General features: G+C 32.7%; 1 protein-coding gene and 1 pseudogene across 1 annotated transcript; one reads left to right on the forward strand and one right to left on the reverse strand.

Moving 5' to 3' along the window:
* Positions 1-2931: 2931 nt before the first annotated feature.
* LOC131654795 (sulfite exporter TauE/SafE family protein 3-like) lies at positions 2932-4393 on the reverse strand (annotated as a pseudogene).
* A 6195-nt stretch (positions 4394-10588) lies between these two features.
* Positions 10589-12115, forward strand: LOC131654796 (uncharacterized). Its single transcript, XM_058924728.1, has 2 exons — positions 10589-10724; positions 11391-12115. The coding sequence occupies exon 2, from the start codon at positions 11410-11412 to the stop codon at positions 11839-11841; it is 432 nt and encodes a 143-aa protein (XP_058780711.1). The 5' UTR covers positions 10589-10724; positions 11391-11409; the 3' UTR covers positions 11842-12115.
* The last annotated feature ends 1090 nt before the right edge of the window (positions 12116-13205 follow it).

Consider the following 13205-nt stretch of genomic DNA (forward strand, 5'->3'; position numbering starts at 1 on the left):
AGTCACTGCTTGAAACCACAAGAACATCAGATGATTCGAAATCATCTTGAACAATGGCAGCGTTGCCATTATCCTTACCTCCATGATATTTCAAGCGTTCAGGGCACACCTTTCTTGTGTGACCCTCCTTCTTACAATGGTAGCATCGAATGCCAGATGCTTCGCCACTGTAAGTCTTCGACTGGCTTTTGCCTTTCTTCTTGTCGAACTTACCATCCTTTCGTAAGAGTTTTCCTTTAACGGCCAAACCTTCGCCAACAGTCGAAGGTTTATGCTCCTTTCGTTCATTCAAGTCCTTAGAGTACAAGGCTGATTGAACTTCTTCAAACGTCAGGGACTCCCTTCCATACAAGAGAGTTTCTTTGAAGTGAGCATGTGATCGAGGCAAAGAACACAATAGTAACAGCGCTTGATCTTCATCATCGATCTTTACATCAATATTTTCAAGATCAAGAATCAGCTTGTTGAACATATCCAACTGCTCAGCCAATACTTTGTCTTCAATCATCTTGAATGAATACAAAGCTTGCTTCAGGTAGAGTCGATTTACCAGCGATTTGGTCATATACAAACTTTCAAGTTTCACCCATAACCCTGATGCCGTCGTCTCCTTTGATACCTGTCGGAGAACCTTATCACCAAGACTCAACAAAATTGCGTTGTGTGCTTTCTCGATCATATTCGTCTTCTCCGCTGCCGTCAATTCTGCATTCATGGCTGCCTCTCCCTTCAACGCTTCCAAACAACCCTGCTGAACCAGTAGAGCTTTCATCTTCAAGCGCCACAGACCGAAATCATTCACTCCGGTGAACTTTTCAATCTCATACTTTGTTGAAGGCATCTTCTCCACGCTCACCGCACCAATTTGTTGTGAAAAACGATACCAATAACAAAGTATAATAGGGAATTAGGGAAGAGAATAAGAACACAAGAATTGGTTATAACTGTTATTCTTTTACTTTCTCTTAAAACAAGATTACAAGTTTACAAGAATAACAAATAACCTCTCTCACCCTAAATTAGGATTTGCAGCTTAGCAATGATGAGAGACTAGTATGCTATTTATAATAAAACCTAACATACTAACTAATGGGCTTTTTCAGCAAGGCCCATTACACAAGCCAACTTAATACACAAGCTAACTTAACAAATTAGGGTTTAAACACTAAAACCTAATTTAACATGCTAACAACTCTAGCATCTTCGACATCTGCATGCTAGACCCATCTTCGACTACAGCATGCACACTTCGACACCAGCATGTGAACAATCCTTCGACTTCATGCTTAACTCTGTCGAACTGTCGAACCAAGCAGCTACCCTTCGACAATACTAGAGTTCGATCCAATATCTCACAAAAAGTAACTTAAAAAATATTATTAGTTTTATTTTAGAAACATATATTTTCTTATATATTATTTTCTTTTTAAAATTTAAAATTATAAAAAAATATTTATTAAAAATGATCTGTTATAAAATCATTTACTTAAATAAGAATGTTAGCTAAGTTTATTTTGTCACCAAAACTATTGATCTTAAAATCACTTATTACTAAACTCATTAAATTACTATTATGATAATGAAAGATAGAAAATTTAAAAACAATCTTTAATCGTAGAAGGTAAAGTAAATTGTTTTAAGTATTAAAATATTTTGATTAGAAAGGTTGAGTATGAGTAAAGAAAGTTGTATTGGGAAGGTAAATTAAAGGTGTACAAATGTGATATAGGCATACTCCATTCAATAAAAAAAATTAAATTAACAGTAAAACTAATAATAAAAATATGAAATTAACAAAATATTAAGTCAAGATAATGATAAATTAAATTATAAATTATAATTATTAAATATTTTTATTAAAGAAAAGGTTTGTAAAAAATAAACTTGTTTTTGCATAAAAATCATTTTAATTTTGAAAGCATGAATTTTCTTATATATTATTTTCTTTTTAAAAGTAAATTTTTGAAAACTATTTATGAAAAATTAATCACATTTATTTTCAATATTCGCTTCCCGTTAATATTTAATATTTTAGTTAATAACTTTATGTTCCCGTTAATATTCAATAGTTTGATCAATTAACTTCATGTTCCCGTTAATATACAATACTTTGATCAGTAAGTTCATATTTTCGTTAATATTCAATATTTTGATCAGTAACTTCATGTTTTCGTTAATATTCAATATTTTGATATGTAACCTCATTTTTCCATCATTACTCAATAGAGCTAAATATATATCGATCATTGATGAACTTGTCTAGTTAAAAGTTTAAGTTATATAAATAAGAAACAAATTATATGATTAACATATAATATTGATGCAATGAGAAATATGTCATAATCTTCAAACTTCCTATGATCCATTTGTTCCATGCCATACAACTTGATACCAACCGAAACCTCAAATTTTTAAAAATTATAAAGTTAATTTGAATTTTTTGTTTTGTTTAGTATTTTATAAGTTGAGAAAAAATCTTTGAATCATTAATTATTCATTGATTATTAATTTAATACTATAATTAAAATATTTTAATGCATAAATCAGTTGAAATAATTATATTTAATTAATATATTTATTTTTAATTAAGAAATTCAAATCAAAATCATTTTACATATGAATTGATGGACAATAAATAAATTATGATCAGTCGGTTTGTGAAGATCGTAAAACTCATATAGTTAGCACGACACATATGATCCTACCAAAAAAGAAAAATGGTAATTTCAAACAAATTCTTTAAGATCTTGCTTCAAAAAGCTTGATCTTGACCACATCGACGAAAACGATCATTCTCGAACATAGCATCTTGCTTTAAAATATGTATAACTATATTTCCCATCTTAAACGTGAAAAGATAAGAATCCAAATTCTAAATATGGCCAATGATTTCTTTTCACAACAAAGCTAAATATTATATGGAAGTTGTTGCCAATAGAAAAATTGAAGAGCTTAAAAAAAATTATAATACAATTAACACAAGTCTAGAGTGTGTTCATTTCAAAGGAGATACTGAGTATCAAACTATTTTTCCTTTATAGAACAATTACCTGAAACAACCACATCAGGAAGCCCTTAATCTATTATCTGATTCTCTTCTGATACTTTAGAGGCACTCCCTATATTCATGCTTGCACGGGGTATGGATCCACTGCTTTTCTTCACCACCTTTGCCTTTCTGAGTAAATAAATATTCAATTTCATATCAAATCGAGCAGCTTATGATAAATCATTTACCTGGTTTAAGAGACATAGAAGTTGAAACAGGTTTACGATTGCCCCTCTCGGCTTTAATAGAAGCAATGAGAGAATCAATATTCAGCCCCAATAATTCCTTTCAATAATGCTTTTGTTGATGTACCTACACCAATTAATCATTTTCATCTTCAAATTAAATTTTTTCTTAACTCAATCATCTCAGACTCATCGAACACTTATAACTATCTACGAAATGGAATCTCCAACATTAAGACTACCTATGAATATGATGATAAGCAAAACCGTGACCATCAAATCAGCAAACATGACATTACATCCAATACTTATTCCAAGCATCAACATAGGTTGAAAAAGCAAAGCCAAATCATAATCTATAAGCGGCATATCTAGCGCGGGTTGTCTAAGCCTCATATTGTAGTAAATAGTTGACAATGCCGCACCCATAATCATACCTGCATTCACAAATCAAAGTTATAAAACAAAGCTAATTTTGACAAATACTTGGCGCGCGCGTGAATGTGAGTGTTGTAAACTCTGAATACCGAGTTCGATTTTTACCGATTAAAAAAGGTACTTATACTTGGAAATCACTATAGAAGACTTGGAATCAAAACCAATGATCAAAGCAAACATAGGAACAAAAATTCCTCCACCACCAACTATGATTTTCCAATCAAATTTCATATCCTACATTATAAAAGAAATAATTAACCAAAACACAAAACAAACACTCACTGGCCAAACAGGTTCATAAGAACCTTTTCCACTGTCCCATAAGAAATCAACCACTGCTCTTAGAAACCCTTTTGTTTGTTTCTCAACATGATTTCCTGTTTTTTATCTTTCAAAACTCTTTCTGCTAAACTCACACTACAGGTCATAGTAATGATGATACACAAAATCAGCATTGTTCTTGCAGTGTGTTTTACTACTGTAGCCATGTTTGGAAGGTGAAAAGCCAGAAAAATATTCAGTGGATTTATTTTTTTGCAGCAGTTGCAATAATATCGATATCCATTAGTGTCATTTGATTTTCGTGAATGATTGTTGAGGGTTATGTAATAGTCACCATTGGAAGGCAACACATATTGATTGCAATTATGGTATATTACATACCTTGTTGAAATTTTCAATACGAATTAAATATTTCATGAGCGTAGTATAAGTAATTACATCAGGTTCGACACCCTGTAGTACACAAACAAATAAATAACATATAACTTAAGGTCTTTGGCCCAAAAAAGAACGGGGGAGAATAGTAAAAAACATACACTGTCTTGCATGTATTGCAGTACATCAAATGCTTCAACATCTCTTCTATCTTCACCAAAAGCATTGATTAAGAAATTGAGAGCTAAAAGACTGGGAGTAAGACCCTCAGCTGCCATCATCCTAAATGCATTTACTACTTTATCGGACAGACCCTGCCCAAATTCATGCAAAATATCACCAAAAGACTTCAATTTAATAAGAGGGTACCGTGACATTGAAGAGAGTTTTATAGGTTGCTTCGCATTCGCAACTATAGTTGAACGTCGATGTCATCTTGCATGAGCCACCTCCACAATCAACCCAATGACAAGTTAAAAGAACATGTGAATATTTTAACATGTAAACACATATCAATCTAAGCAGCAAGCTAATACAAAAACAGTTTCACACACCAAGGCGGATCCGTACCTCAAAGCCAGAAGAAAGACAGAGTTATACCTATAGATGATGTTCAATCCAAGAGGAAATCACTTCAGAACCTACATTTGGGTCATGCAGTTCAGAATAGCATAATCAGCTCGCGCCAGCTCCTCACCAAACGCTCATCTTAAAATGTCAGGGGGCCATCAAACCAGAGCCACCAAAATAGCTTGTTGTACATATAACAACCTGCAAAATCATGTTCATTATATGTCGGTTCTACCAATTCAGATCCATACATTCCACTTTAGGTTGCTAAAAATATTGAAGCTTGCAGCATTTAACAAATGGAACCCCTAATTGTCCAAGGCCAGTTAACATCATGCATTTAAACCAACCTGTAGATCAAAACCATAAACCAGTCACCTAGCAACAATTCAATACAGCCATACATCCGACCGACTATTCTGATTTCATAACATCATACAAAGGTTAATTTGGCAAAAAAAATCACAACCGTCGATGACAAAATCGATGCATCTTCCCTAAACCCAATCGTGCCATACGATAGCTTCACTCCTACAAAAAAACACATAAACATCACAATCGTAACGGAATAAACGACATCATTTTACAATCAAGATAATAAGAACAAAGAACCAAAATAAAACACCTATCAAGACTGGAGTGATTGCAAAATATTACAAAATACATTACATATTTTACCTGAAATATCAGAAATTGTATCAACCATAGCAGTATATCTGGTTTATTGAACCAAAAAAGGCCGTCGCGCGGATTTACTTGTGTACTGGCAGATGGACCCTGGTGCTGCCAGACTTCAAGTGCTAAAGTGGATACAACATGTCGAAGTTTTGTACCTATTACCATCACAAGCTTTTTCGCGTAGCGAAAACACATGTTAAACCGAAATAATTTTCAATGAAGTAACTCATTTTGAGTTGTTGAAAAAATTGAAAACAGATTATTGTACATACAATTGCAGGTATAAAGGAGAACCAGAAGTATATATTCAAACCTGCAAATTTCCAAGCAACAATCTCGCTGCATCGTCAAGGGATTTCATTTCCAGCTATAGAGTAGAATCATTATTATTGTTAACAAACATGTTAACATATTGCATGGATAATAAAGGCATAAATCAACTCGGTATGAACACAAAATTATGCAAATCGATGAGCATGTGAATCTAATTAGATTAACTTTAAGTTGAAACTAATCGCCTAATTGTAAAAAATGAAAGTTAAGTGTTAAAAATAAAGTTCAGACCCATGGATGTTCTGACTGGCCGAGGGTCAATCTAGCAAGAAAAATTGTAGAAGCAGTTATCTTGGAAGGTCAAAACTGCAGGAAGCTGTATTTAATAAGTGCAAGCTCTGCTAAATAATTTTCCATGAATTCTAGTTCTGGATAAGCAACCTGATAACAGCAAAAAAAGTACAATCAACTTGACTTTGTTAATTCGATTTCGGAGTTGACAGGTAGAAGCACTTTCAGAAGATTCAGATAATCAAACAATTGCCACAGTTAAGAATTTGTGGCGGTTTGATCAAAGATCAGACAATTCAGATTTCTAAAATGTATTTGGATTACGATTTATTAAAGGCGAAATGTGAGCTGTCTTGATCCAATGGTGCTGATCTCATTAATGCAGTGCACAGGGAATCTGGATTCGAAATTCGAATATCCAATATTAAGTATAGTCCATGTTAAGTACCTTGTAAGAAGATTCAGCAGCTTGGATGAATCTCCTGAAAGCCAAAGAAGATGGTTAGAGACAGAGTTCCATTGAATTTAAGCTATGGTTGAACAAAATCATCATCAACAAAATCATCATCTTCAAAATACAAATCCTTCAAAATATGAGGAAAAAAGAGAGAAAGACCATTGTTCACAACCTTCTCATCATTTACAAAATCACAACCTCATCATTTTGAAATGTTACTTAACTCAATTCAGCCAACACCTACAAATTCACAACCTTATCATCATTTACAAAATCACAACCTTATCATCACTTGCATAGCCAAATATATTATAAATACATGACTAATAGATCTAAACTGAAATGCATTCTAACGTTCCGCAGAATCGCATAATTTCAACAATTATGAGCATTATTACCTGATTCAACACTTGCAGTATTCAGTATATCAGGTGTACGACTTGGTTTCTTCCCTGCATCATTCGGTACAGCAGCTATATGACTCAGTTCAGTCCCTACATCATTTGGTACAACAGTCGTAATATTTCGGTTCAGCAGCCTACAAAATCACAATCTTATCATCATTTACATAGCTAACAGATTCTGTAAACACATCAAACAACATCAACAGTAAAAATAGAACCTTCAAAAGGTAAAGATCGAAGAATCATAAAACAACAAAGACGACAACATATGAACAATGATACACACTGACAGAAGTTAAAAAACCATGCGAACATTCACACGCACAAACAGAAACATCACTTACCTCTTTGTCTTCAAATATCATCTCAAAGTGCTCCTTGTTGTTGGAGACTACCTTCCATTTATGGGAAACTCTCACCGCCACTTTCCACAACTCTTTGGTGTCGTTGATGTCCTTAATTTTTTCCATAGGACGAGCCATGCAGAGGTTGAAGATAGAAGATGGAGAGGTTGCAGATGGATAAAGATGGTAGCTGGGAAAGATTTGAAATCGCCCGTGAGTTGGAGAAAGAGGAAAAACCTGGAGGTAGATAGAAAGAGAGAAAGAAAACCTAATGAAAAGCAAGAAAGAAAACCTAATGAAATGACTTTGAGTATGGCAGAGGCAATATTTGTGTTTACCAAGAAAGATAGCAATATAAAATGATTATTATCACATGCAAAAATTTTGAAAAGGCTTTCTTTGGATTGTTTTGAACTCAGACACGGTGCTTTAGAAAAGGAGATCAAGTAAGGTGTCCATGTGGCAGCTTGGGGAAGCAAAGGGGCAGAATTGTATTTTCCAGATCAGTTAACTTTCTTATATTGTAGATATGCGAATTTGAAATATTGGTATTTGTATTAATATGACTAATTACAATATTATAATTTAGAAGGTAATTCCCCATGAGTTATATGATAGAGGCATGTTAACCTCTTGATCATTCTAATTAGAGTTATTGTCATTTTGGCTATTATTTTGATTCAGAAAAACTGGTTTGAGCTGTGCTAAACCATTTGCACTAAAGAACCAGGGTCAATTTTGTGAAGTTGTCCAGTCTAAAGAAACGCTGCCAATTGTACTTTTTAAAAAAATAATTTTGAAATTTTTGATTTTAGCGTTAAAACTAAATTCACCCCCTTCACACAAAAGAAACTCTTGTTTCTTCTACATAGCCAGGCGAATTTCTATCATGTTGTGGGATTTTTTTCTTTCAACCACATTTTAAAATCATGTTATCTCATTCAAACATAACCACGTCGTCCCTTTCCCTTTTGACTTAAACATATTACTGATCATTGTCGACCTTTCATCCAACTCAATATTGGCTTTCGTCGTTCAGTTGTAACTCGCTCACCGTCGTTAACTCGCACACAGGTAAAAAACGAGCAATTAAAACTGTAGTAAAATGGAAGTGACACCTGCGTCGTATCGCAAGGACTCTTGGATTGAATTTTATCAACTTGAAACGATGGGGGTTTTAAGGTTTAGGTCTCGATTAAGATGTGAGTAAAAATAGTTTAATTATGAATAAGCTAAAACGGTTAATTCTACTAATTCGGGTTTCAGGTTATCAGTGGCTATTGTATCTCCAATCCCCTAAGCTGCTTCGATCTTATTCGATCATGAAATCAATTAGACAAGCGTTATCAATATTATATGACTTATGTTCCTGTTTATCGCATTATGTATGACAGTTTAAAGATTAGGCAAATAACGAAGAAGCTAGGTTAACACGCGATTAAAATTAGGAACATACATACAATCGAATTAAATCAATTTTATCATATGAGTAGCAAACGAATTCATAGAAAGAATTGAATAGAAATTAAAGTTAAATTGAAATTAAATAACCTCGAAGCGATGGAACTCGTAAGCAGCAGAATTGGCCTCAAGGATTAGTTCTCTATGTAAAAATCATACAAGCTATATTTTTTTCGTGAGAATTCATAATGATAAACAGTAACTTCGATTTTGGTTTTTATGTTACAAGGGAAATCGGGCCTAAAAGCATCCGACCCAAAAACTAAACAAAACCGGCCTAAAAACTAAGTATTTATTAAGTCTGGAACTAAACTGAATTATTCAACCCTCTTGTACTCGAAACCAGGTTTTGACTTTAACACGAAATTTGTAGCTTTTTCTCTTATCTTTCCAACGCATATAAGAAAACGTCAATCTAATTCACGTGGCCTAAGTTATGGTTTGTATAGTGAAAATGTATCAATTAACAATTCAAGCTGGAAAATAAGGTAAAAAGATAAAATAAAGATAGAAATAAATTCAAATATAAAAACACATTAAAATAGTAAAAGTAATAAAATAAACTACAAAGTTGCCTAAGTACAATAGAAGAAGGGTGTGCATCAAAATGCACTGATCAACCACGCCGTCCCTTTCCCTTCTCCACGTCGTCCCTTTCTCTTCTGACTTAAACATATTATTGATCGTCGCCAACCTATCATCCAACTCAATATTGAATTTCGTCGTTCAATTGTAACTCGCATTCGATCGTTGTAGTTTCAAGTTTCTTCAACATTCTAGTTTAAGTTCAACTCACATGATGAGATTTGATTCTTTACTTTATAATTACAAAGATTTGTCTTTTTTATAGACTTAAAATGCATTGGTATTAGGGATGTCAACTTGCCCCCGTTAGCGGGGATCCCTGTGGGGATTCCCCCTTTGGGGCCCCAAAGACGGGGAATTTTTCCCCGCGGAGACGGGTATGGGGAGGAAAGTCTTCCCGAAGGCACTTCGGGGACGGGGGTGGCGTAAATATCCCCTGCCCCGTGGAGTCCCCGCCCCGCCTCAATTAGCATAATGTCCTTAATTTATATATAATTTTAAATTATTATGTAAATTTATTTGTCATTTCATATAATTCATCTTATACACAAATTTAAAATATATATGTATTGTTAGTAAAAGGGTGAAATCTAAATGATTATTTTTAAAAAAAAATATAGTTTAAAATTTTGGTGGTCATGACACTCAATATTATAGATTAAATATTGTTAAAACAATATATTTATCATAAAGGAAAAATTTCTAAATTTCTGTGGTTAGTTTTCGAAGTTTTTACTATTAATTTGACATAAAAAAAATCATGTTTATGGATCTCGGCATAAACCTTGGAGATCCGTGGGGACTTGCGGGGATCCGTGAGGACGGGAATGGGAAAAAATCCCTCCGTAGCGGGAATCCAAAGCGGGGATGGGGAATAGATTCAAGAGCGCAGATTGTGATGTGATCATAGCTAAAAAATTGACTTGTTGGATGTGAATTAAACGCAACTTATAAAGATATGTTCGGATTCCAATATAAAATTTTAACAAAGACAATTGAATTGAGTCAAATGTCTAGTCGACTTCACCCAGATCCTATTTTTTAAAAATTGTTTATAACAAATATGATAATCCAACCAAGTAATTAAAAAAAGGAATAAACCATGCGTATAACGAGATATAAGAATTAAAAAAAAAAATTTAATATATCTATATAAAGGATCGGATAGACATGGCTGGCCCGTGACATCCATGTCGTTCACGAGTGTTCACCATCTTCTTTCACTTTCACTCAGATTATCATCTTTGGCTTTGCCTTTGCTTTGCTCCACTCAATACAGAATCTCACCTATACACTGCATTTTCTCACTCTACATTATCTACTACCAACTTTGTAAGTTACTTAAAATCTATAGCACATTTTGTTTCTTGCTCGTTTACTTCTATTTTCTCATTCTCATTTAAGATTTTTAAGTTGTTTGTGTCTTCTTTTCAATTTTCAGCTTAGAAAGTTAAATACTATGGCTTACAAGTTATAATAAACCATTGTAGATGTTCGTTCATCTTGGATTATTTTATGTTAATATATTCTTTTTGCATAAGATATAAGAATGAGATTAATATTTTTAATTAATCTACAAAAATTAAATATGAGAGTTACATGCTTAGTGAAATACTTAGTTTACAAAAATAGATTATTATTAATACTTCTAAATCTTGGTTTAACATAAAAGGTAGTACTGCATTTAGGTACAATCTGGAAAAGTTTGTATTCACTCAAATAAGGATAGAAATGTTGATATTTTTCTGACATGCTGGTAAACTTATTGTTTGGAAGTTACAGAACATTCATTCATCATTCACCAATCAAAGATATTTTTTCTTTTGCTTTAATTATTTAAAATCATGACATAGTATATAGCACTGTATGTATCTATTTTTATCTCTTTTTTTCTTTCTAAAGCTTACACATATTTTAAAAATATATACAATGATATAGTATCATATATGTTATGTTGAATGCTTAATTAATTATTTAATATTTTCTTCACTTTGCAAGAGAAATTTATGCGTACAAGATGTTGAAGCAATCACCTAACAGAAACATGAGGACAAATGGCTACAAGGTTAAACAAGGTCTTAAAATATTTACTTTAATAGCTGCTGCCATTTGGTTGTTGTACCAACTCAAACACTCACATGAAACCAAAGTACTTGGAAGGAAAGGGTTTGAGTTTTGGATGAGAAACCCGTATGAGTTGATGGGTGGTGTGAAAAAGAGAAAAAGTGATATTGTAATGGAAGAAGACAATGGTTTGCATAATAATATTGTCGATCGAGATCGAGTAGAAGAGGAAGAACCTGGGGAAATAGAGGATGTGGTTGAAGAAGAAGACGAAGAACAAAATGAAGTGATGGAAGAAGATATGATGAGCTTATTTGAATATCAAGTTGAGAAAGACACACAAGTAACAACGGAAAGACATAAGAAAGAGACTCGTGTACTGTGAACCATCGCCACAATCACAAGCACCAGACACGATATTAACATTAATATATTTATATATGTAGAACTTTGAAAATAAAAGTGATTGAATGTAGTTGTGTTGGTGTCAAACACTGCACACTTTTTTAATATGAAGTATAACTACTACATAATTGATACATGTATGATTTTTAATATGATTATAAATAGGGGTGGAAAATGAAGATGCTCTTTTTTAATATAAAGTATAACTACTACATAATTGATACATGTATGATTTTTAATATGATTATAAATAGGGGTGGAAAATGAAGATGCTCGTACCATTAAGGCCTATCTCACAAAAGATTATAAAAGGTGGGATGAAAGTGACATAGTAGAAGGTGCTAGCATAAAATTTTGGATCTGATTTACAAAAAAATTGGATGGGGCGGACTTGATGGATCTTACATCCCTAAAACTTAAGTTATTTAACTCATATCAATGCTCGCGTTCCCAAAAACCCATAAAAATATGGAGCGAACATAGTATAGAATGCAACACTAAAATTTGATTTGTTTCATTAAAAATGCAAGTCAAATGGATATGTCCGACGAGTTTGGGCCGTTTTGTCACCCTTATAAAGCCAAATTGTGCACCATTTCAATTTTAACTTTAAAAAAAAGGAAGAAATTTTTTTAAAAAGTCAAAATACAAAAGCTACATATGAAAATCTCGAAGTAGGGCATAGTTATGAGTAATGTTAAGTAAACAAAACAACATCAAAATTATATTGTATGGGAAAAGATTCTCTACAGTGACACTTTCTTGTAGTGGAATCCTTTCTTGTAGTGGAATCCTAGCCAATCATTTTCCCCCACAAATAGTCAAGGTCAATTGTAAGAAATTTTAATGGCAAAGATGTTAACTAGACTCCCTCTAGTTATAATTTCATGGGAGGGAATCCCAATCCATATTACTCCATCTTAGATCCTCTCTCTCTTAATTACTTTTTTTTAATAATTATTAGGCTACTAAGCTCTCTTGTTTATGAATTTAAAATTAACACTAAACTAGAATTTAATAGAAAATAAAGAGAATATAAAAGTAAAAACTTATCAAAAAAAAAATTCTTGAAAAACTATCTCTAAATATAAGAAGAAAAAATAATAAGATTTGATTACATAGAGTATCTTCGCTATAGAAAGTAGGATTATAAACTCTATGGATATAAGAGAAAAACTCTTAATTTTACCTTGTATATAATATCTTTCAATTTTAGTAAACCGTAGTTAAAACAACGTGTTCTTTCTCTCAAAAAGCTTAAACTCTATTTTTTTCTTTTGAATTGTTTCTCTGGATGAAACGATAGAAACTCTTCACAATGATTTTATATTTTATTTTTTTGGA

The sequence above is a fragment of the Vicia villosa genome, linkage group LG3 (genome assembly GCF_029867415.1).
Source record: "Vicia villosa cultivar HV-30 ecotype Madison, WI linkage group LG3, Vvil1.0, whole genome shotgun sequence".
Classification (NCBI taxonomy): domain Eukaryota; kingdom Viridiplantae; phylum Streptophyta; class Magnoliopsida; order Fabales; family Fabaceae; genus Vicia; species Vicia villosa.

What these genes read in the sequence shown, in the direction of transcription:
- LOC131654796 (XM_058924728.1), top strand. Translation starts at nt 11,410, where the DNA reads ATGTTGAAGCAATCACCTAACAGAAACATGAGGACAAATGGCTACAAG.